The sequence below is a fragment of the Tetrahymena thermophila genome, assembly GCF_000189635.1.
Source record: "Tetrahymena thermophila SB210 genomic scaffold scf_8254549, whole genome shotgun sequence".
In the NCBI taxonomy this organism is placed as follows: Eukaryota; Ciliophora; class Oligohymenophorea; order Hymenostomatida; family Tetrahymenidae; genus Tetrahymena; species Tetrahymena thermophila.
The window spans coordinates 45,074-70,025 of NW_002476320.1; the positions used below are offsets into that span (position 1 = coordinate 45,074).

A 24,952-nucleotide genomic window follows, 5' to 3' on the forward strand; every position below is an offset into this window, starting at 1 on the left:
TTTTTTTTGAAAATTATTTTCTTTTAAGCTTACTTAAAGCAGGATTATTGACTTAAAAATATGTATTTCTTCATTTTCAATAAAATATTTTTCAAAATTTTAAAAATTGAATCATCTATTGTTGATTAATATTATTAAGTTATTAGTATCGTAATAAAATGAATGGAACAGCAATTCTCGAATTAAGTAAAATTATTGAATTGCTTAACGTTATTGAAATTGAATATTTAATTTTAGTTTTTCTTTTTCATAGCAATTATCCCTATAAAAATTGTTAAAATAAAAATTTTTCATAATTAATTTTTTATTAAATAAATTGATAAATAAATAAATAAAAAATATTAAAATGAATAAATTGTTTGCTATTACTTTAGTGGTACTTTGCTTCATATCTAATACTTATGCTTAAACTGTTCTTGGTAGGGCAGTTAATTGCTCAAGTAACGAAAAAGATTGCACTGGATGCGGTACTGGTGCTACTGATGTTATTGGTGCTTAGAATTTATTCACTTTTAATTCAGGAACTAAATCCTGCATGTTTATTGATTGCTCAGCAACTGTTCCTGCAACAAAATAAAATGGTTGGATGTGCATTTCTTGCAATGGAATTGCTAGTAGTATGATACCTCCAGGAAATGTTTATTCAGGTTCTAGTTGTGCAGCTTCTTGCACACCACCTACTATTGCTAACGCAGCCTTCATTTGTTAGAAACCTGCTGTTGCTGGTAATAATGTTGCTTGCTCAACTAACGGAACAGATTGTACAGGATGTGGAGCTAATTCTACAATTTAAGGATTATTTACTTATGTTTCAGGTAATGTCTGCAAAATTACAGACTGCTCTTCAACTACCACCTCTAATGCTGCTAATTTGAATGGTTGGGTATGTAATTCTTGCAATGGTTAGACTGGTTCCGCTGTTCCTGCTGGTTAATAATTTTCTGGATCAACCTGCGCTGCTTCTTGCCCTTCTGGCCAAACTGCTTCTGTCTCAAACTCATTTACTTGCACTGCTGCTGTTAAAATTGCATTTACAATATTATTTGCTATTTTTGGATTATTAATCTGATTTTAGAATTAATAAATTCATTTTAAAATGTATTTTGATTTTCTTCATAAATTTATGTGTTCTTTTTAGAGCGTTGTAATTTATTTATTAAGAACTTTTTCACTTTTTTAACATCTTTATATTTAAAATATTGGGTGTTCAAAAAAAATTGGACATGCCTAGGAGATACCGAAAAAAAATTTTCAAAATTTATTTTATTTTTAAAAACTCGTTCGTTTCTCCCGAATAACGAGGGACAAGGTCTGGATCATTACAGTATTGGAAAAAAAGAAATATTCTCTCTTTTCGTGGTCTTTGAATAAATAAAATAATATTTAGTTTATAAATATTTTTTATTTTTTGTTAATAGATTTATTAATAAAAAACAATTTAGAAAAATAAATTCTTTTATTAAAATAATTATTTTGAATTCTTTGGCAAAAAAAGTGAAAGCTTAAATTTTTCAAATGAATTTTTTAGAATTACTTACATTTATTTCAGCATCTTAATATCTTAATGTTAAATTTTTACTTATGATAATAAATGATGATTCTTATTTATTTTCAAATTTTCTTTAATAAAATTATTGATTTGCTCAAAAAATTTTTCTTCTTTTGATATTTTTATTTCATCTTAAAAAATTAGATACTACTTAAAAATACTACCTTAGAGGTATTAAAATCCTCTTTTTAGATATTATCCAATTTCCTTTTATAATTATACTGAAAAAGCTAAGTTTTCTAAAATTATTTTAATTAAGTTTTACAATCTAAATAACATATTTTCCTTATTGCAGCAATCTGTAAATAAAATTAATTTAATTATCGGCCTAAAATTTTTTATTTTGTGGCAATACTTTTCTCTACTTATATTTACATTTAATATATCAAATATCCTTTAAAAAAAATATATAAATAGATTAATATTGATTAAACATAATAGTTAGTCATGATAAAATTACATTTTTACTATTTATGATTGCCTAATTTATTGATTTTAATTTAATAATTGCATAAGTACACCTTAACAGCTGGCGATATTTTAATTATACAGGATTAGCAATATCTTTTTGGAAAAAAAGAAATATTCTCTTAATTAGTGGTATTTATTTTACTCACTATGAAGCAGCAAGTTACTATAAAATTAGAATATGCTCTTTGAATAAATAAAACTATATTTAGTTTATAAATATTTTTTATTTTGAATTCTTTGGCAAAAAAAGTGAAAGCTTAAATTTTTTCAAATTAATTTTTTAGAATTTCTTACATTAATTACCTTTTATTACAGAATCTTAATATCTTGATGTTGATTTTTTACACATGATAATAAATGATGATTCATATTTATTTTCAAATTTTCTTTATTTAATAAAATTATTGATTTGCTCAAAAAATTTACCTTCTTTTGATATTTTTATTTCATCTTAAAAAAATTAGATACTACTTAAAAATCCTACCTTAGAGGTATTAAAATCCTCTTTTTAGATATTATCCAATTTCATTTTTATAATTATACTGAAAAAGCTAAGTTTTCTAAAATTATTTTAAATAAGTTTTACAATAAATAACAGATTTTCCATATTGCAAGCAATCTGTAAATAAAATTAATTTAACTATCGACCTAAATTTTTTATTTTGTGGTAATACTTTTCTCAACTTATATTTATATTTAATATATCAAATATCTTTTAAAAAAAATATATAAATAGATTAATATTGATTAAACATAATACTTAGTCGTGATAAAATTACATTTTTACTATTTATGATTGCCTAATTTATTGATTTTAATTTAATATTTGCATAGATATTTTCTACGAGTTAAAATTAACAAACTGATTAATTTAATTTATCTTACTTACATCATTTAATTTCATTCATAATATCTACATTACAAAAAAAATTTTTTGTTGCTGAATATAAAAATAAATTAATTTTATGAAAATAATTACATGCTATTTTTTACAAAAATTGTTAATTGAATACTACTTACTATTAACTATAATTATTTATCATTTTATTATTAAAAAGTAAGATGTAAAAATATCAATACTTTATATTTTAACAAAATCAATCTTCTTAATTTGTTCGATTTACTTTTTTTAAATTCAAGCAATAAATAAATAAATTGATTAATTTAATTTATCTTATTTTATTTCATTCAGTAAATATCCTTTTTGCAAAATTTTTTTTTGTTGCTGAATATAAAAATAAATTAATTTTATGAAAATAATTACATACTATTATTTACAAAAATGGTTAATTGAATACTATTTCCATTTAACTAAAATTATTTATAACTTTATTATGATAAAATAAGATGTAAAAAATCAAAGCTTTATATTTTAACAATATCTTCTTAATTACTTCCAATTAGCTTTTTTACCTACCACTGATTAATATAATATATAGGTCATCTAAAAATTAATGTCCCACTGTAAAAAAATATCATAATAAGACATTTCAAAGATTTCGAAAAAATTTTCAAAATTTATTTTTTTCAAAAAAAATGACATATTATAAGAATATACGGTATCTATTATTTCAAATTTTACATTTTGCGAATTTAAAGCTTTCTAAAAACTCAAAAATAAAGCTGTTTTAAGCTTATTTAGCTGTATTTATTATGTTATTAAGATATATTACATTTCGCCTTTTGTAAATTAAATAGGCATTTTACTCTAATTAGTATTGTATAAAAATTATAATGAATGGAAAAACATCACTCGAATATAGTAAAATTATTGAATTGCTTAACATTATTGAAATTGACTATTAAATTTTTGGTTTTTCTTTCTCATAACAATTATCCCTATAAAAATTGTTAACATAAAATTTTTCTAATTAATTTTTAATTAAATAAATTGATAAATAAATAAAAATTATCAAAATGAATAAATTGTTTGCTATTACTTTAGTGGTACTTTGTTTCGTATCTAATACTTATGCTTAAACTGTTCTTGGTAGGGCAGTTAATTGCTCAACTACTGGAACTGATTGCACTGGATGTGGTGCTGGTGCTACTGATGTTAGTGGTGCTTAGAATTTATTCATTTTAATTTCAGGACATAATTACTGCATGTTTGCTGATTGCTCAGCAACTGTTCCTGCAACAAAATAAAATGGTTGGATGTGTAATTCTTGCAATGGAATTGCTAGTAGTATGGTAGCTCCAGGAAGTGTTTATTCAGGTTCTAGCTGTGCAGCTTCTTGCACAGCACCTGCTACTGTTAACGCCATGTAAATTTGTTAGAAACCTGCTGTTGCTGGTAATAATGTTGCTTGCTCAACTAACGGAAAAGATTGTACAGGATGTGGAGCTAATGCTACAATTTAAGGATTATTTACTTATGTTTCAGGTAATGTCTGCAAAATTACAGACTGTTCTTCAACTACCACCTCTAATGCTGCAAATTTGAATGGTTGGGTATGCAATTCTTGCAATGGTTAGAATGATTCCGCTGTTCCTGCTGGTTCATAATTTTCTGGGTCAACATGCGCTGCTTCTTGCCCTTCTGGTCAAACTGCTTCTGCCTCAAACTCATTTATTTGCACTTCTGGTTCTAGTAATGCTGTTAAAATTGCATTTACAATCTTATTTGCTATTTTTGGACTATTAATCTGATTTTACAATTTATAAATTCATTTTAAAATATTTTTATCCTTCTTCATAAATTTATGTTTTCTTTTTAGAGTGTTGTAATTTATTTATTAAGAACTTTTACACTTTTTTAACATCTTTATATTTAAAATATTGGGTGTTAAAAATAAATTGGACATGCCTAAGAGATACCGAAAGATTTATTTTTCAATAAATTTATGAAAACCACTAGATATAGATATTTGGGGGGGATTGTTTTATTAAAGTATTTGAAAAGTTGCATAAGATGATGTAATTAATCAAATTAGTAATTTATATTATTAGCAATTTGTAATTTCTGGTTATATTGATTTAAAATATTGCTTTTTAATATATGAAAACAACACACACAATTATGAAATTAGATTTTTGATTTTTATTAAAATTTGCATGTATTTAGAAATAATTTATCATAATTTTATTATGCAAGACATGCAAGCAAAAAAATATAAATTAAGATTATTTGATTTTTACAAGAAAGTTTATAATATTTTGTAAATTTAAATAAATATTTGATTTGACTGAAAAATAATATTAAACTATTAATAAAAATGATATTTTAAAGCTTTTTAAAAAAATTTAAAGTGTGCTAATGATGATGAGATAAATTAAAAAAGTCATTTATTTTATTAGTAATTAATAATTTCTGATTGCATATGCTTTTAAAAAATATTGTTTTTTAATATATGAAAACAACACGCAAAATTAAGATGCATAATTTATATATTAAATAATTAATTGATCAAAAATAAAAATATTACCATACAATTTTATATAAAAGGAAAATAGATAAATGCCGAACTACCCTATATTTTATTCTATTTAAGTAAATAATTTAAAGAAATTAGAGATGATATGCAGTTAAAATATTCATATGTGTATATAATTAATTAATAGAATGACAAAGATAGCTCTACAAACGTATTTTCGTTGAATTTTAACGATTAAGTGCAAGGAGATGAAGTAATTATTACATCTTCAAATGATTAATTTAGCATTAAAGTTCTTTCAAAATTAAAAATTAACACATTAAGGTCTTAAAGCTGAGGCACATAATAAATGAATTCCCCATAGACTTATAAAGTGGAAATTACCACATAAGGTTTAAGATTTAATGCAATGAAACAGAACCTAAAATGTATGCCATTACTTTTTTATATTATCTTTGAATAGTAATTAGTTAACAAATCAATAAAACTTATTTTTAATCAGTTTTGCATGGATAGATCCTTAGAATTTAGAAGCGAGGGCACCTATAATTAACAATGCAGTATATGTGAAAATTTTGTAGTTGACGAAGGATGGAGATTCTAAGATTTATAATAAGTAAAAAATACTCAAAATTAAGCAAAAAGGATCTTTACGAAGCCAACCAGCCTAAGAGTTAAAAAATTAGACTCCTCCTATAGAAAATGCACAGAAGGTAAAACGAGTAACAGGCAGTTCAACAAATATTCATCATTCTAGCTCTGATCCTGATCTTGTACACTAGAAACACATGGGATCAGCAAAGGCTTTAGATAGTGATTATAAAGATACATCAAAATAGAGCTAATTTAAGTAGAAATCCTCCAATAATTTAGATGATTCGCAGCAAAGATAAGAAAAGGCTTAAAATAAAATTCCTGTTATTAAGAATCATTTTGATGATGAATATGATGACTACGTTGCTCCTGCTCCTTAAGTAAATGCTTCTTATTGACTTTAAGTTTTTATCATTATCTAATTTCTTTCATTTTTGTCTAAAAAGGTGACAGTACAACCTCAGAAAATTCCTCCTGCAGTTGTAGACTTAATAGAAGGAAACGATGAAGAGGCTCCCTCATCTGGCGCTGGAAAGAACTCCTCTGAACATAATACCACTTCAATCAATAATATTGACATTTTCCCATAAGATGATGGTTATAGACACGTTTAACATGAAGATCTTATTCATCATTAAAAAGGCCCAATCTCTGAATCTGAAAGAAAACTTGAAAGCAGAAAGAACGAATACATAATAAATGGTGAAATAAATCGCGAAAAGCTTATTAAAGTTAAAGAGTAAATCCTCTAAGAAGAATAAGAAGAAAGAGTAACTTGAAATAATTAATGAACTAAAAAGAAAAGCCTAATTAAAAAAAAAATTATAGAAAAGGGAATATGAAGAAGAAGAAAGAAGAAAGGCTTAAGAGCAAGTAGATAAGAGATCTGCACAGGATAGACTTGAAGGCAAAATTAAAGTAAATATAAAAATATACTAAAAGGTCTCAAAAAAATTAAATTGATATTGTTAAAATTTAGAGTTGGAAAGAGTAAAATGGAACCAGAAAAGACATTAGAACTTTGTTATCAACACTATAAAATATTTTGTGGCCAGGAGCTAACTGGACCCCTGTTTCCTTTTTTGATCTCTCAACAGAAGATAGCTTGAAGGTAAATTAAATAAATTGAAAAATTAATTGAATCGGAGTGAATATTTGTTTTAAAAATAGTCTGCAATTAGGAAGGTATTTAAAACATTCCATCCTGATAGAAATAGAAATGATATTGAAAAGAAATACATATGCGAATAGATTATAGATGAAATTAGAAAAGCTTAAAAGGAATACGAAAACAAATAATAAAAATGAAGTGAATGCATAAAACTTTATTTAAAGCAAATTAATTTTACATTATAAGCATATATATATATATAAATAAATAAATCATTATTGTCTCCTATCAATTTTTATTCTATTTTGAAATCTTTATGTAATATTCTTTACCTTTTTAGGAAAATTAGCTTGTTTATTAATGCAAGTATATCAGCAATAATATAAAATTTATTTCATATTGTATTTACTTTCAATACATTTTTAATCAAATTAACTCATCAACATAAAAAAATAAATACAGTCAAATAAACGCTTATTTGAATAGTAAATATATAAAAAACCAAGCAAACATTTTACAAATGTGATTAACATTTTTAATTTTAAAGAAACATGCCAATTTGTAACTTGAAAAAATTATTTTATTATAAATATGAAATTAAATAATATTCCAATTAATATTTAAACAAAATAATTTTAATTTAATTGAATTTTTTTTTCAATTTTTTTATTTAAAAAATATTTAATTTTTATCACTTTGCAGTAAAAAGAAATGTGAAGCAGAATTAATTTGAAGTTATTTTTTTCTTATAAATTTTTAAAACTAAAGCTAAAAGTCAACAGTTTATTATTTAAGTTAAATTAAATTTATTATTTTTTTAGTTATTAAAATATCAACTAAAATAAATTTTTCATTTTATTAAGTCCGTAAATTGATAAAAAATGTAATTCTACTAAATAAAATAAATTTTTGAAAAAATTTAACTTAATTAACTAATTAAATTCAAAAAATATGAATTCTTTTGTTAATTCAGGCTAAAATAGAAAAAATTATCTATTTTCTAGTTAATAATATAAAACAATTCCAAATTTAGCCAATTTTTCACAAAAAATTTCTCCATCTTCGCCAATAAACCATACCTATTTTTCATTTGATTTAGCATTTCAATGAATTAAAATTTTAAAAATTTTCAACTTTACTTCCATTTATCCTTTTCAAGACTATAAAAGTAAATTTAAAAAAGTTAAAAATTGTAAGTTCTCATTAATTCACCCTAAATTATATTAACCCCCAAAATTAAGAAAAAATTTTTAAATCTTAAGCTAGAACATTAATAGTTCTGATAAATTGGCTCTAATTTAAAAAAAATGCATTATAGATATCTAGCATACTTAAATTTTTAATATTTGAATCTACCATTTTTTTATTATGATTCACAATATCAGATAAATAACAAGTTTTAAAAAACTCAACAAATTATTAGGTAAGAAATTACAAATCATTTTATAATAAAAATATATCTTTAATAGTTTTTATTATTGTTGAAATTAATTAAAATAAAAATTTTGAAAAAGTTTAAATTAAATTGAAAAAATAAGAAATTTTTCATCTCTAATATTACTTGAAAATTTATTCTGTTTAATTTTAAAACAAGAAAATAAATAAATAAATAATTAATATCAAAATACTTTTATACATTAATTACAGAGATAAAACTTTATAATTAAAATATTTACTGAATTAAATTGATTTTTTTTGAAGGTAAACTATTTGTTAAGTGACTCTAAAAAAGATGAAAAATCTGTTTAGCCTTGATTAATTTTTTATATATAAGGAGAATCTATCTATCACTCAGATGTTGATTTGCTTTATTATTTATGTTAATTTTAATTAATAAATTAATCTTCGGTTAATATGTACTCATCTATAACCCAATCTTTTCCATTTACGTTAAGAGTTTCTTCAAAAGTTTTATTAAATTTAAAGCCTAGCCTTAAAGCAACGTTAGAGCTTTTAAGATTCACTTGCTGACATTTTAATATAATTTCTTTACAATTGTATTTAGCGAAGCCCAAATTAATTAGAGCATTTGCACTTTAAGTCACATAACCTCTACCATTCATATCTTTATCTAGCCAATATCCAATTTCTCCTTGCCCTTTGGTTAAAATGATAGAGACACAGCCTATAAGTTTATTTTCCTATATGATAGCATAACAAAATTATTTTCCCTGACTTTCGCGATGCTTGAAGTAGTTTATAAATTATTTTGATGAGCTTTCATCAGTAAAGTGATTAGCCCAATCACATGCATCATTTATAAAATATCTGTTTTTAACTACTGTCTAAAACAATGTAGATTTATGGCATTGATCTAATAATTCAAGATGTATTTCGTTGCTAATTTCAATTTATCTATCAGGGACTATTTATTGTTTTTTTATTTTGTCAGAGCTATTTATCATCTTTAATATAAGGCAAATCACTTTTAAAATAAAATAAATTTGTGTTATTTTTACAATAATGATATTACAAATTATATAGAAATAGAAACTATTTAAATTAAGTTATCTATCAATTACTAAAATAGAAAAAGACTTATCCTCTACTACTATTTATATAGTTATTATTCTGATAAAACTAGCATCTATTGCAAACTTTAACAAATTTATAAATATATATGCTATTTTCTATATACTTAATAAGAAAGATTTTATTTTTAAAATATTCTTTTTTATTCAGTTTTAATATTATTTTATTTATTTATTTAATTAATTATCTGAATGCTAATTTGATATCTCTAAAAGTTTGTTTTTGAGACTCTGATTTAATGTAAATAGAAATATTAAAATAAATTTATAACTTTTAATTTGAAATCATCAATTTAAAGTTGATATTGAAATCAGAAGGCTTAATTAATACTAAAAAGTTATTAGAAAATTTGCTAGAAAAATAAGTGATAATATCTTTTCATAATGAATGGAAATATAAATACAAATATTTTAAAGATAAAGTTAAATGCAAATAAATATTTAATTTTAAATTATTAAGATGAAATCGATTTCAATTAAAAGCTGAGTAATTCTTCGATATGAACAAAGATTATGTATAGATAGATATAAGAGTCCTTGCTCATTCAAATTTTTGAAATACCTATTTTTGATGAAATTAATTGATATATTCACTATTTCAAGCTACCAAAACCTTGCTTAATTTGTGCTACTTTAGATTTGTCTGTGTGGTTAGCTTGAGAAACTACTCCATAAGCTCCTCCTCCTATTTTGGAAGTTACTCCCATTATATAGTCTTAGTCGTTTGCATGCTTTTAATGCTAAATTAATGCCTTTTCTCTAACATCTCCACCCAAATCAGACTTGACAGAAAGCAATATAGTCAGCATAGAAGCAATTGCTATGGGAGAAATTTATATGTATGCCCTTAAAGTGTATTCCATTGGAACACATTGCCTTTCTTGTTTTACTTGATTGTAGGAAATGAAAACTATTACATAGACTATAAGAAAGCTAACTACTGCTATTAAAATAAAGAACCTGAATGATTATAATTTTCTTCCCTTTCTTCCCATGCACATAAGAACTGAGTTCATAATTGCTGCTAAAATATTAATAAAGATATGAGAGAAACAAATGGAAAAGATAATTATGGAGCCGTTATCGTGGCATAGTCCAAGGTCTTTGCCACTACTTAAAAGCAGATAAGGGAAGAGTAAATTAGAAGCCATATTTACAAATTTTGCAGCGTATTCCATCTAAAATGACAAGCAAATCACCAACTCAATTTAATTTTTAAGACCTAAAAATGCAAAAGACTTCTGAGACATAATAACTTCCATACACTCTCTTTTTTAAGAAGTAACTGCGCTAATTATATCAAAAAACACTATCAAAAACCAAAAGAAATTGGTAGCATAAATCAACCAAAATTCTAAACGAGCAAACTAATCCCTACACCAAATATAGAATAAACCTAGTACGTTAATGATAATCATACATACTGAGCCATGTTCCATTAATTTACGCATGGACTTGCCATCTGCTGTGCAATAGTGATCTTAACTATGCATTATCCATTATCCCACATTAACTAAAATGTAAACATATATGTGGAACTTTATGTTCTAAAACATGAAATTGACACCCTTTGTTTTAGGAACGTTTATATCTGTTTCCATCAGCCTTTAATAAATTAAAATATAGTTTCTCCTTTTTTAATCTTAGCAAGTCTTTCAACAAAATGGTTCTTTTAACCCTAAAAGTCCTTGTATTTAAATAATTAATCACTGAATATTTGCAAATTAATATAAAATAAATGATTATTTTATTTTCAAAGAGTTAGTATAAAAATTTACGATATTCACTCACTTCTTTCTTTCTTTGATTGATTTACAAATCAAATCTAATTAATCTTTAAATTTTTATTTAAAATAGCTAAATTCAAAAATATCGCATACAAAAAATTGAATTCGTAACGATGAAATTTTAGATTTTAATTTCAACTATTCATGCATAAAATCTATAATAAATTTAAAAACAAAATTAAAAAAATTAGTCATTTGAACAGTTTTTTAGTAATTAAATTTGTGTATGATAAAATAAAACAATAATTTTATTTTTAAAAACAAATTATTATTTTATTTTTAATTCAGCAAAATCATAATAAGATTTTCACAATTGTTATTTTAAAAGCACATTTACTTTTAAAGAATTATAAACGGAGTTAAAATTTTTGATATTTTGCACAAAAAATAAAATCACATTTTTCCATTTTAAAAAAATTTAATATAAAAAAAATTTTTATTATAAACCTACCTATATTATTATAATTAAATTATTTCCAAAAACTACCTATTATTTTAATTAAATTACTTCCTAAAAAGCACTTAAAATCAGGCTATTTGATAAATTTACAAACAAATTTTAGAAAATGTTTTTAATATTAACATATAAATAGAATCTATTATATCAATATGGAAAACATGTCTGTCAAATCATAAACTAAAAGATTTTAAATAATTATAAATTTGAACTAGAAATGTTAATAAAACTTTGATGCAAGCAAGAATATTGAGCTTAATTAAGTAATTAATCTAATTACAATTAATCATTGATATGAAAAATAAACAATTTATAAGAGTACAATAGTATTTTTTTCAAAAAGAATATAATAAATACAAAATAATTTTCAATTATAGTTTTATTATCATTGCTTAGGCTATCTTTTTCTTATAACCTGAATTTTTGGTATTTCTTTTTTTCCTTAAGCCTCATTTTTTTACTCATTTGATTTATTTTTCATCATTTATTCATTTGATTTTTCTTTTATTTTTTAACTTAATAAAAAATTTTCAACCTTTAAGTGCTTTAGAATAAAGTCAGCATTTTCAGTAATTGTTGCAAACTGTTTTTAAATAATTTAAGAAATCTAGATTGAAGGACGATTATTTTCCTACTAAAGTATGTTTATTACTTTTAAGCTTTCTAAACACGTTGTGACAAATTAAAGACTCTCACAATTTAGATCATAAAGATCATTTATTACTTGCTTAACATTGTCTTTATCCTTACTATTCATTCTAATTTAAACCTCAGAATTACACTTTTTAAACTCAAATTGTTTTTATTAAAAAAATATTTATTAAAATTTTTTTAACTATTAACTTGTACTTAAAATTATAATATTTTAGATATAACAAACTTAATATTTATATATAGTATGTCCTTTTTCTATAATATTACAAAACAGATCATATTTTTCTTAAAAAACAATCAAAATTTGTAATTGAAATTACTTTCAAAATATAAATAGATTTACAAAACTTTGATGATGTTTTTTCTTATTATATTTTTCTTCATTTTTTCATAAATTTTATAAGCTTTATTTGAATGTCTAAAGAAAAATAAATAAAGTGATGATTTTAAAAATATTAATTTACATTAGCAATATTAAAATAAATAAAAATATTTATTTAATAAAAAATAGAAATTAATATTTTTATTTATTTCTTTTTATTGAGAAATGAAAAAATTATTTAATTAAATTAGAAAATAATTTTATATTAAATTTGCAAAGTGAATAAATTTTAATATCAAATAAATTAAAGCCAACTATTTCATAAAATTTTATTATTATTTTGACTAAAATAAATTGTATCTTAAATAAATTTATTAGCTAGTATTCAAAAATTAGGATATAAAGAATAAAACAAAAAGGATTGGTAAAGCTGATATCTATCTATTGATCCTGTTAATATTAAGAAATGAATGATTATTTAGATTTCACTAATATGACTATTAATTAAATAGTTAGAACAAAATGCACGAATGTTTGCAAACGAATAAGAAGTGAGCAAAAGATTATTAATTTTGATAACAATTAATAGAAAGAATAAAAGGCTAAAGAGTTTATCAATCAATTAATTAGTAATAATTATAAATATAAACTATCACATAAATACTATTTATTTATTTTGTTAGCTCTTAACTAGTGGTTACTGTAAACTATTTCATTATCATAAAAAAGTAATATAAAAAGCAAAAGAAGCGAAAAAAGGAGAAGAATCAAAAGTTAAATTTTAAATTGAAAAAGGCAATGAGAGCAGGAGCAATAGCTTATCCAGGAAAAATTAATGACATTTATATGAGAGAAAAGTGAGCGATTTTAATTTATTCAAATGAGAAGCAGATCAATAATCAGCTCTCTTTGGAAATATAGCAAATGCTATAAATTTATAAATTTGTTAATTTAAATAGACAGTATGAAATGCACATTAACAAGTTAAATGCCATTCGTAACGAAAAGTCTCATATTGTAGTTAAATCACCTTAAAAATAAGTTGTTATTGATAACGTTAAAGAAATAAAAGTAATTATTTGAATAAATTTATCACTTTAAACATTTTTAGTCATTATAATTATAAGAATAAAATTACTTTGTTAGCAACTTATTAATGTATTTTTACTTTTGATATAAATAAATAGAACAGGAGACTCAAGTATAACGAGTAGAGTAATATTTTAAACTAAATTTGTAACTCATCTAAAACAAATAAAATGCAATTTGCTATTTTAAAAATATATTAGTGAAAATAAGCAGCATTCAAAAAGACAATAACAGACTATTAACAAAATTAATCTAGATTTCATAAAGGAGTAATACAGCTTATGTTGTAAAGGTAAAGATTCTTAAATTTTTTATGAATTATCTTGATATAAAATGTTACCGCCTTATACAACTGATTGAATTCATACAAATTTTATCTAATTTTAATAAATAGAGACATGATATCGATGATCCTTTGTTACATCATAAAAATTTTTATGCAAGAAAGAGAGAAGCATTACATATTCAATCAGAAAACGAGAGAATTGCTAACAGAATTATGTAGTAGTAATAAATTAGTTTTAAGTTGGTTGTGTCAACAACTCTTTCATTTTTAGCTGTAAACTAACTAACTTTATTTTAACTTAAAATTTAGAGATGCAACGGTTAAAAAGAAAAAGTTAGATTAAGAATTCAATTAATAAAGAAAACTAATGAGTAGACTTTCAAAACATGAATGGTAAAATAAAGCAGTACTTAAAGTCAGATAAAATATTATGAGCTAAATGTACAATAATAAAGAAATGTCAATTATGTTCCCTCCAGTAGATAACCATGAGATGAGAAATGTAATTAAAATTTACTTAATAATATTCTTTAATTCAAATATTTGCATTCTTAGAACCTGCTTTTTTGTACTAATTAATATATTTTTAATTTATCCATATACAAAAGTCTAGCTTTAACCATACAAGAAACAATATGTCCATGACTCCAGACATCCATTCTTAAAGAAACTAAAGTTAAACTGCTATTTAACCTCCTTTAAATAACACCTGTAAGCTATTAAAATGTTTAAAATTAACATCTAATTAAATGTTTTTCAAGTTATTTAGAAATTCTTTATGTTATTAAATGTTTTAGAACCAAATTAAAAGTTAAACCACAAAAAAATCAATGAAAATTAAATAATTTGATAAATTTTCGCTAAGTTAAATAATTAACTGTTAAATAATTAAAATTAGACAAAATTTAGATTATTAAAGATTTTTAAAAATTCTGTAGAATTAAAATAATAAATTTATCCTGCTAAATTAAAGATCGAAAAAAACTCCAATAAATCCTACTAAATGTAAACAAAAATCATACTAAATATAAGGATAATCTATTAATTAAAATGTTAAAGAAATTTATATTAAATAATAACTCTTAAAATTAATTCATTTTTTTAATTTTTAATGAAAGAAAAATTATTGTTTTAATCTATTAGCTAATATCTAAAATATATTTAAAAAAAGAAAAAAATGTTAGAACAAAGAAAAGCTACAGCTATCACAATGGTAGAGCTATAAACATATCTGGAGTTCATAAAACAGAAGAGACTTAAAATCATTCAATAGAGAATAGTTAATAGTAATTGACGAGCAGTACTTTCCATAACCCTAAAAGTAGCTAGCAACCTTATAAAAAATAAAATTCTTCTAACAACACAAAACTAAATAATTCATACTAATAAAATCGTAACAGTAAAACACCTGAGAGATTATAATGTAAGTTTATAATTTTTTAATATTTCTTTATATAAAATTCAATAACAAATTTAAAATAGCAAATGAAAGTTTTGCTAAAGATTAAGATAACGACAAATAAAAATCAGCAAAATTTGGTTCTCATGATAAATCTCTCTCAATGTATCACAGTTCTTAATTCTAGTAAAAAGATTCTAAAGATGTAGAATAGCAATATTCACAAAAATTTGAATCACCATCAAAATCTATCTAAGAACAAAATTCAGTGCAAGTTTCTCCTCAAAAAGCTTCTTAATGAGCAAGTTAATCAAAAAATGCTTATAATAAATTTGTTAATATTTAATAAAAATGTAGAAAAACATAATTAAATAAAAAAAATAAGTCATAATATAAATAAATATCATAAAACACAAACACAAGCCACTTACTTACTTATAAATAAGTTAAATAAAAATTTGGTAAATAGATAAATTAAATAAATAGCATTAAAATTATATAAATATCTTAACTTAATCTTTCATTAATTTATAGCTTGCTTGTAAAATTTTTGTATATTAAATAAATTCAATTTAGTAGATTTTTATGTTAAAATAGCATTTAATCTAAAAACTAAATTGCTTTTCAAAATCATTTAAAAATAATTCTTAAAAAAAATTTGGACAATTATTTATTTATTTTATGGCATTTACCCTAAATTCTATAAATTGACACCCATACACAAAATAAATTTCTTGACATTGAGCCTAAAATTATGTTTGAACTAAATATATATATTTTTTTGAATTAAAGAAATTCTAAATATCTCTAATTACAATAAATATTTTAAAGTTTATCTTGTGATAATTTTTTTAAAATAGTTATCTTTGAATTATATTTAAATTATTCTAAGCGAAAGTAATAAAATTTATTTACATTAGAATACAATATTTGATAATTTTATGAACATTTTGTAATTAATTATACAATTTTACCAATTAATCTGATAGTAAACAATAAAATACTCTGATTAATTTAATTACATTATAGGCAATATATTATTTTAAATTAATTATTCATATAAAATTTATTTTTAAATTATTATTACTATTTATTTAGATATACTGACTGACTTTCTCATTTAATTTAATAATTTTCACTTTTTAAAATCAGATTTACCGTTACTTGAGTTAAGCATGCTAATATTTTTATGCTCTTAAGACATAATTATTTTATCTTGAGCAGTACCCTATGACTCAGATGAGTCTCTTAATGGAGAATTTTCGCATGGCTACAACTAATGGAAATACTCATTTGCTTTTTACTCTAAAACTTTCAAATCTGAAGTTTTAATTGCTTTTATTACTGAATACAACTATTAATTCTAACTTTTAGCATTTTAATCCCAGAGTAATTATTTTTGGTACTCTCTACAATTTATGCAACAAATGAGGCATTATATTATCTCATGGTATTTATTTTGTTTTTTGCTAATGGAAGTCATAACTCCAACAATGAATTAAGAGAGTATGGATTCGTGATTTTGGGTAAAAATCTCATCTTTTAATTTTAGTTTTTACTTAAGAATTTTTACAAACTCTTCCTCTTAATGAGTATCTAAATATCTAGCTGAATTTGTAAACATTTATATAAAGAATGGCATCACATTATCGTCATCCTTTTATTTGAGCTAGCTAAAGTACTTAAAGCATTCAGAATCTTTTAATTTTTCTAATTAGCTCTATTATAAAAATTCTATATTAGAAGTAATTTACTCTGCATTCAAAATTGCCTGGACTTCTTCTCTAATTATTTGTTATTATTTTTACAGCAGGAGCAAAGTTTTATGATAAATAACTTTGGATATCTCAAAAGAAGAAAAAGTTTAAAATTTAATTATTTCATTTATTAAATATGTCAAAAAAATCATCAATTTTCTCTAATACGAGAGATACTCACATACTTATTTCTTCAAATCCTACAACTAATCCTATTATTTTATATAAATAGTAATTTTAACAAGATGTTAAGAATTAATTATATTTATCTTTAGAAAAATATTAATTTTTCTTACTAATGACACAAAAGAAAAATAAAGATTTGGTTAAAAATGTTGAGGTTTTCAAGAATCTCAAAAATAAATGTTATAATAAAAAAATCAGCCATATTTTCAGATGAGATTTACATAAAAAATAGATGGGGTGATTGCTAGCAGTATAAATGTAATTGCATATTTTTAATTATAAAAAGCAATAAATTTTAGATTTACATCATTTTAAGTCTATGTTAAAGATGCTTGAAGAGCAAGTTTTAAATCTGCTTCAATATAAATTTCTTTCATTGAAGATTAAATGTAAGATTCAGTTTATTTAAATTTAGAGTAGAACTCATATTCTTCATTCATAAGTGGATGAAGAAAAATTTCATCCCAAGATATTCTCTACTCTTCATCAATTGTCATCATTCTACGCAATAGCTCTTTTAGTTCTGGAATTATTTGAACATTTTCTGGGAATGTAAGTGGTTAGCTGAGAATTCTATTTAATAAACGCTGATATGTGTCATCCATCCAAGGTGGATACCCATAAAGTAATTCATAAATCATCACTCCTAAAGACCATACATCACATTTACAAGAGAAGTTAATTATTCCTAGTATCTAAGGAGCCATATACTTTAATGAACCTATTTATTTAATAAAAATTGATTAGAGATATAAATATATTTAATTTGAAAAATATTCTCAAAATAAAATTATTTAAAAAAACATTAACAAATTAAATTAATTCCAAATCCTTCCTTTGTACATATTCAAATTCTTGAACCAAATATAATTGCTTTTTAAATTTTTTTTATATGTGAAAAAAATATTGTTAATTCTATTAAGGCATTTTATATCTAAGCTGGAATTAAATTGATTTTAGTTCTTAATCAATTTAATTTTTAAAAATTTTGTTGTTGGCCTTAAAAAGCGAATAAAAATAAGTAATTACTTTTTATTTTTTTATGTAAAAATTATTTGTGAATTCTAGATTTATATTTAAGAAAAATTCCTTTTAATTTATGAAGAAAAGAGTAATAAAAATAAATAAATAAAATTTGCGTAAATAATCAATGATATTGATTATCTTATTTTATGATTTTTATAAAAATTTACTTAATTTTTTGCCATTTGCTAAATTAATTGATAAGATATTTATATATTCATTTACTAAATTAACTTTAAGTCCTTTTATATTTTTTTTTTAGAATTTTGCTTAAAATTGATTTTTAAAATCATTTGACTAATTTTTTCTATTTTTCGCTCCTTTTTTAATGAACTGATTAAAAAAATAATTTTATCAGACTTGAATGTTTTTATTATCTATAAATTAAACACAATTTCATAAACGATTTTCTTTTCTTTTTGGATCAAAATTTAACTTAATTTTAAACAAATTATCATTTTTATGATGGTAGAAAACAATTTCAAAGATTTTTAATTTATTTTAATGTTAAATGAATTACCAACTGGTGTTTGCTCTATTTGCTTATTCATCTAATCTTAGTTGACTACACGTGCGAATCCAAAATCGCTTATCAAAAGCCTTTTATGATTTTCCTTCTTTTCTAATAGAATGTTTTCTGGCTTAATATCTCTATGAATGATATTGCGTTTATAAAGCTCCTTAAACCCATTAACAATTTATCTAAAAAAGAAAACAGTTTCTTCTTATGAAAGACGACGCTTGTTTTCAAGATATTTGCTTAAATCTCCATCTTTGATATACTCTAAAAATAAATACAAGTTATTTTTTGTTCTGGTAACATGTTCCATTTTCACAATATTATCATGACGAATTGTTTTTAGAATTTCTATTTCTCTAGTTAGTTAAATAATCTCTTTGTCATTAAGTGTGGTTAATTATATCACTTTAGCAGCAAATTTGCCATTCTTCTTTCCTTCTTTTGTCAACCTATACGCAATAAAAACTGAACCGAACGCACCTTTTCCTAAATTTTGCTTAGTGATGTAGAAATCTTAAATTTATTTGCCTCCTAACTCATTCTGTTCTCCCTATTCAGAAGCTTTGCATTCAACACTAGCTCCTTGCTTTTGCATCTTCTACTATTAGGCTGCTTGCTTATCTTGCTTTGCCTGCTAATCAGGATTCATTTTATGTTTAATTTTAAAAATGAAGTTGTAAATATACTTAGCTAATTCAATTATTAAATACGAGTAGAGTTAGTTATCTATCTATCTAATTTTTATATAAAGATGCTTGCTTTATTTAACAGTTTTTCAACTTTAAAGATTTAACCTTGTTGGCAATTTTCTTACCAACTCATTAGCTTACTTACTTTCTTGACTTCTAAGAGAGTTTATAAATTAAATGATTCAAAGCTAGCTCATTTTTTATTTTAGATTTAAGTGTTACCATTTTTTTTTTTTTCAATTTATTCTAAATTAATTTCTCTTTACATTTTTAATTATTATTTATTTCCATTTTAAAATGCTTTTTAAAAGCTTTACTCACACATTAAGTGATTGACAATTAACTTTCATTCATTTAAAATAAATTTAAGTAAAAGTTGAATTATTCAATCGATCCAATTTTTAATTGAAAATTCTAGATGTTTAAATATATTTTATTTAAAAATTTAGAATAAGCTACTATTATAATTGTCAATCTATTAATCTATTTATTAATGATTATCATAACAATTAAAAATTTAATTTGTATTAAATTTATTTGTTTTAATAGAAAAATTATTTCTTTATTGATTGAATCAGACTAATCATTTATTTTTATTTCATTTTAGATTTTTTAAAACTTAAAGTGCTAAAATTAAATTTTTGATTAAAATTCAGCTTTTATTATGAAATATGCAGAAAGTAAATCCAATATATGTTATTAAAACAAATTTTGTTACAATTTTCAAGAATATCTATCTCTGAAACATAAAAAAATTAAAATGTCTTTATTATAAAATTTGATTTAATATGAAAGATGTAATGACTAAAATTAAAATAATATCATAAAATTGAAATAATTTTATTATTTAATTTTTAAGAAAGTTATGAATGTAATTCCATTTCTTAAATGTAGATTAAAAGTGGTAGTTTATAATTCAAAATTTTTACCTTTTATTTTTGAAGATAAATGAATCAAATTAAAAGATAATTTCATGGCAATTAAATTAGAATTTTAAAGTATTTTTAACTTCTATTTAATTTTATCATTTTAATAAAAAATAAATTTATAAAAAACAAAAAAGAATTTAAAATTTCTAAAAGATTTTATTTTTAATGTGAATAAGTAAAATAGCATATTTTAAATAATTTGTAGATATTCATCTTAATTTATTATAATAAATACTCTAAATTCTGATTTTTTTATTTTATCATCTCTTTATTTTTTTAAAAAAAAGACCTTCATTTTTTTATAAAAAAGTACCTAAATAATAACAAAAATTATAAGATATCAAGATTTATTATGGTATCTGATGCAAAAATTAACATTTGAGAAAAAAATAATAAATATAGAATTTGTAATTGAATTTCTATTTTTAGAATCAATAAATTATTATAGAAGTATAATCTAATATAAATTTTTAAAAGGCAATACAATACTACTAGGCTTAAAATTACACAAGTTATTTTTACAGCTTTAAAATGCAGCTAAAGTAAAAAATTATAGTGAAATTGACTGATTTTAAAAATAATTTTATTTAAAATATAAAGATTATCATTTTTGATTGTGATTTTTAAAAAAATGGTGTTGTTAAATAAATTTATTTTGAATCTAGTATAGATTTATAATTTACTATAAAAATTCATATAAAAATATTTTTTAACTCAATCTTTCCTTTTAAAAATTATTTTAATAACGAAATATTAAAAATTTACCTCAAATAATATTATAAATTTTTAAAATAAATACTTTATTATTGAAGTTATTTATAGTAAAAGTAAGCTTGTTAATTTTTTTTAAAGAATCACAGGCTAAATAGTTTTTACTTATGAGTTATTTAATTTAAGATATAAATTATTTTGAATTAGTATTATTAAGCTAAAATATTATTTTAATATGAAAATACAAAAATTATCTATGTTTTTGAAAAGAAAATATTTAGGCTTTTATATTAATAGATTAGTTTAGTTAGATTACTTCTAGATATATTCTAAATAAAATTAATAATAAAGCTTATTAGATAATTTCTTATTATTAATTTACTAACCTTGATTACAACCAACAATAAAAGTTCTAGAAATAATCTCCATTCATTTTTTCAATCAAATTAATTGAACTTAATTTATATCGAATATAACCAAAAAATTTTTTAAATAAATCCAAGACTTGCTTGTTAAATTATTTATTTATATTTATTCTATCATACACTATTTCTTAATTAGCCTAAATCCTAATATTTATAAGTGAATTCATTTACTTTCAAAGTAAAATATATTCTATTACAAATAATTTGACTTAATTATTTCGATTATCATACTCTTTTTAAAAAAACAAATTATTTGAATAAAATAATTTACTGATTTCAAACATTTATCTATCTTATTATTTAAGAATAAAATATTAATTTTGTTTGAAATAAGCTGAAAAAAATTAAGAAGAACAAAATTTTATTTGAAGCTCTTAGTAAATAATTTGAAAAAACTACTTTAACTGTACATAAAAAATTCAAAATTTTAATTCTAAAAGTTCATTCCTTTTCGTTGGATAAAATTAGCTCTTTAAAAAATGTTTTAGCAAATTAATTAAAAGTAAACTTTTCGCAGTTGTTTTATTTTTTTTACGTATTTATGATAATTTATTTTTCAGAATTACATATCTTCTATATGATATTAAAAATTAATTTAAATTGATCAGAAACTGTACTTTAGAAATAATAATTAAAAGCAAAACAAAAATAATAAAAAATAAAAATAAACACATCAACCCACCACAAAAAAAGATGGCTGAAATACCAAAAACCTTCAGAGCTTGGTCTTTACTTGAAAATGGAATAGAACATTTGTAATTAATTGAAAGAGAAATTCCTTAAAACTTAGGTGAACATGATATATTGGTCAGGGTAAGAGGAGCTGGATTAAATCCTATAGATTTCAAGCAATGTATTTGGGGTTCTGGACCATTCGATTAACAATTCCCTAGATCATTAGGAGAGGACTTTTCAGGCATAGTAGTTAAGATTGGAGGTAAAGTTGATCCTAATCACTTCAGAATGAATGAGACTGTTGTTTTCTCTTTTGGTGGCTTCAAAGATGAAACTGGTTCTTTTGGTGAATATAAAGTTGTGGATTCTAGGCACGTTAACTTGGTGTCTCACAAAATTGTCTAATCACGTGGAGAACATATTTTCACTGACTTGGCAGCATTACCAGCTGCAGGTTTCACAGCACTAGCTTGTGTATAAAATAAACTAAAGTTACCAATTCACAAAGATCCTTAAAGTATTTCTAATAGATACACAAGAAATATATTTGTTACAGCAGGTGCTGGTGGTGTAGGTTCTTTTATATTGCAGTTGTTAAGACTTTGGAGAGAGAATAACTTCGATGAGCACGAAAAGAAAAATATTAGGATCATAACTTCTTGCTCTAAAAATAATTTTGAATATGTAATGAAACTAGGAGCTACACACTCTATTGACTATAATGTTGAAGACATGTGTGCTAGACTCAAAGAAATACTAGAAGGCGATTAATTAGATGTTTGGATTGACCTTGTAGGAAAAGAGTCTGCTCAAAGAGGTTCAGATTGTCTCGGATTTAGAGGAGAACTAGTTGTAGTTTTTGAAAGCGATTACTCTCCTAAGCTTTATCCCTTCAGTCAAACAGTGCACAATGTAGCTTTAGGTTAATATCAATTCTTAGGAGCTCCTAAACACATGAAGGATTACAGACTATATGGAGAGCTATTGCTGGAATTATACTATAAAAAATAAATTGAAATTGAGAAGAGAGAAATCAAATTAGAAGAAGTCTAACAAGCTTTAATTGAAATTTCTGAAGGGCATACTAGAGGAAAAATTGTCATGAAAATTTGATTTGTCATGAAGAAAATAAAAGAATGTTTGCTCAAAATAATTTATTGCAAACAATATATTTTTATATAAATATGTTGTAGAAATAATACAGCCCTTAATTTTGTATGAATTTGGATTAGATATCTTTTTTTGTTATTTTTGTTGAAAAATTTTTATCAAATAAATCTTATTTTCATTAAATTCATTAAAACTTTTATCAAAATATAGATAATTTTTAAACAAAACAAATTTTATTTTTAAAGTAATGCATTTATTTGATTTCATCAATGATTCAGTTTGAAAGAAATAATATTTTAATTAAATTACTATTTTTAGTAAAAAGAAACTAAAATAAGAAGTATTTCTATTCTAGAATTTTTTAAATAAATGTAAGGAATAAATAAAATAAGAAAATTAAATAATATTTATCAATAAAAAATAATTAATTAGTTAGCTTGTTGGTTAGTATTTTTTGTAAAAACAAATATTAAAAAATATTTTTACTACTAAAAATAGTTAATAATTTTCTTTTTTTAAATATAAAACTACTAATTAAACAAAAATTTATAAAATTCAATATGCTCTAAAGTCACTTTTAATTTATAAAAGTTTAATTAACTTTCAAGTCAAAAAAAATTTTTACTTATATAGTTAATTCCTTTTGATATTAAATTAATTTTCAGAAGCAATTATTTTAATTTCATATCAAATAGTTAATAATTTATAATTGACTGAATATTTTAGTGAATTTTAACATTTAAAATCTTAATATTAGCAATTTTCTAAAAATAAATAAATATCTAAAAATATGAATTTTTAAATGAATTGTTCAAAAAAATTTTATTTGATTTAAGTTTTTTACATTGCATTTAAAGTAAATAAAATATCATCAATTTTATCAATAAAAAATAATTTTTAGTAATTAATGAATTTTGAATATTTTTGAATGTATTTTATTCAGCATTCATTGTATTTTTTTAGATAGATTTTGATTGAAATAGAAAATTTTCAGCTTTGATTTATGCTAAAAGCATTCAATTAGATAAGTAAATATATAGGAAATATTAGAATATATTATTTTTTATATTTTTTTTGGTTTGTTTGTTATTGATATTGATTTGGTATTTTAAATAAATTTATGATATTGAGAATGTAATATTAGAATTCTATTTGATAAATGCTTTTATTAGGCATTTAATTAATTAATTAACTAAATAGATTTTGGATAAGTAGAGCAATATCTGAATTTAATAATAATATTGTAGTTAAAGTCCTAAGATATTATCAAAAACTAATAGGAGAGATTTAGGCAAAGTTT

At 22.1% G+C, this 24,952-nt stretch overlaps 10 protein-coding genes across 10 annotated transcripts; 6 read left to right on the top strand and 4 right to left on the bottom strand. All coding sequences in view use genetic code 6, as the record gives it.

The window, feature by feature from the left end:
* Positions 1-346: 346 nt before the first annotated feature.
* Positions 347-1,069, top strand: TTHERM_00775890 (immobilization antigen; the record flags this gene model as incomplete). The annotated part of the gene is made up of 1 exon (XM_001021223.2): positions 347-1,069. One exon carries the CDS (start codon positions 347-349, stop codon positions 1,067-1,069), a length of 723 nt encoding a protein of 240 aa, XP_001021223.2.
* A 44-nt stretch (positions 1,070-1,113) lies between these two features.
* TTHERM_00775900 (hypothetical protein) lies at positions 1,114-2,549 on the bottom strand (the record flags this gene model as incomplete). Its single annotated transcript, XM_001021224.1, has 5 exons — positions 1,114-1,183; positions 1,278-1,361; positions 1,815-1,848; positions 2,163-2,183; positions 2,324-2,549. 5 exons carry the CDS (start codon positions 2,547-2,549, stop codon positions 1,114-1,116), a joined length of 435 nt encoding a protein of 144 aa, XP_001021224.1.
* A 1,388-nt stretch (positions 2,550-3,937) lies between these two features.
* TTHERM_00775910 (immobilization antigen) lies at positions 3,938-4,672 on the top strand (the record flags this gene model as incomplete). Its single annotated transcript, XM_001021225.1, has 1 exon — positions 3,938-4,672. The coding sequence occupies one exon, from the start codon at positions 3,938-3,940 to the stop codon at positions 4,670-4,672; it is 735 nt and encodes a 244-aa protein (XP_001021225.1).
* Positions 4,673-5,480: 808 nt separating this feature from the next.
* TTHERM_00775920 (hypothetical protein) lies at positions 5,481-7,299 on the top strand (the record flags this gene model as incomplete). Its single annotated transcript, XM_001021226.2, has 8 exons — positions 5,481-5,513; positions 5,585-5,650; positions 5,722-5,825; positions 5,900-6,371; positions 6,438-6,761; positions 6,820-6,909; positions 6,971-7,102; positions 7,162-7,299. 8 exons carry the CDS (start codon positions 5,481-5,483, stop codon positions 7,297-7,299), a joined length of 1,359 nt encoding a protein of 452 aa, XP_001021226.2.
* Positions 7,300-8,889: 1,590 nt separating this feature from the next.
* TTHERM_00775930 (GNAT family acetyltransferase) lies at positions 8,890-9,507 on the bottom strand (the record flags this gene model as incomplete). The annotated part of the gene is made up of 1 exon (XM_001021227.1): positions 8,890-9,507. The coding sequence occupies one exon, from the start codon at positions 9,505-9,507 to the stop codon at positions 8,890-8,892; it is 618 nt and encodes a 205-aa protein (XP_001021227.1).
* A 716-nt stretch (positions 9,508-10,223) lies between these two features.
* TTHERM_00775940 (transmembrane protein, putative) lies at positions 10,224-11,234 on the bottom strand (the record flags this gene model as incomplete). Its single annotated transcript, XM_001021228.2, has 1 exon — positions 10,224-11,234. One exon carries the CDS (start codon positions 11,232-11,234, stop codon positions 10,224-10,226), a length of 1,011 nt encoding a protein of 336 aa, XP_001021228.2.
* Positions 11,235-12,111: 877 nt separating this feature from the next.
* On the top strand, positions 12,112-12,555 carry TTHERM_00775949 (transmembrane protein, putative; the record flags this gene model as incomplete). Its single annotated transcript, XM_001471387.1, has 1 exon — positions 12,112-12,555. One exon carries the CDS (start codon positions 12,112-12,114, stop codon positions 12,553-12,555), a length of 444 nt encoding a protein of 147 aa, XP_001471437.1.
* A 934-nt stretch (positions 12,556-13,489) lies between these two features.
* TTHERM_00775950 (hypothetical protein) lies at positions 13,490-15,928 on the top strand (the record flags this gene model as incomplete). Its single annotated transcript, XM_001021229.2, has 9 exons — positions 13,490-13,710; positions 13,813-13,924; positions 14,041-14,068; positions 14,143-14,234; positions 14,337-14,449; positions 14,538-14,730; positions 14,837-14,939; positions 15,400-15,651; positions 15,711-15,928. The coding sequence occupies exons 1-9, from the start codon at positions 13,652-13,654 to the stop codon at positions 15,926-15,928; spliced, it is 1,170 nt and encodes a 389-aa protein (XP_001021229.2). The 5' UTR covers positions 13,490-13,651.
* An 834-nt stretch (positions 15,929-16,762) lies between these two features.
* On the bottom strand, positions 16,763-19,762 carry TTHERM_00775960 (Serine/Threonine kinase domain protein; the record flags this gene model as incomplete). The annotated part of the gene is made up of 3 exons (XM_001021230.2): positions 16,763-17,596; positions 17,876-18,291; positions 19,114-19,762. The coding sequence occupies 3 exons, from the start codon at positions 19,760-19,762 to the stop codon at positions 16,763-16,765; spliced, it is 1,899 nt and encodes a 632-aa protein (XP_001021230.2).
* Positions 19,763-22,560: 2,798 nt separating this feature from the next.
* TTHERM_00775980 (zinc-binding dehydrogenase family oxidoreductase) lies at positions 22,561-23,655 on the top strand (the record flags this gene model as incomplete). Its single annotated transcript, XM_001021232.2, has 1 exon — positions 22,561-23,655. One exon carries the CDS (start codon positions 22,561-22,563, stop codon positions 23,653-23,655), a length of 1,095 nt encoding a protein of 364 aa, XP_001021232.2.
* Positions 23,656-24,952: the final 1,297 nt, after the last annotated feature.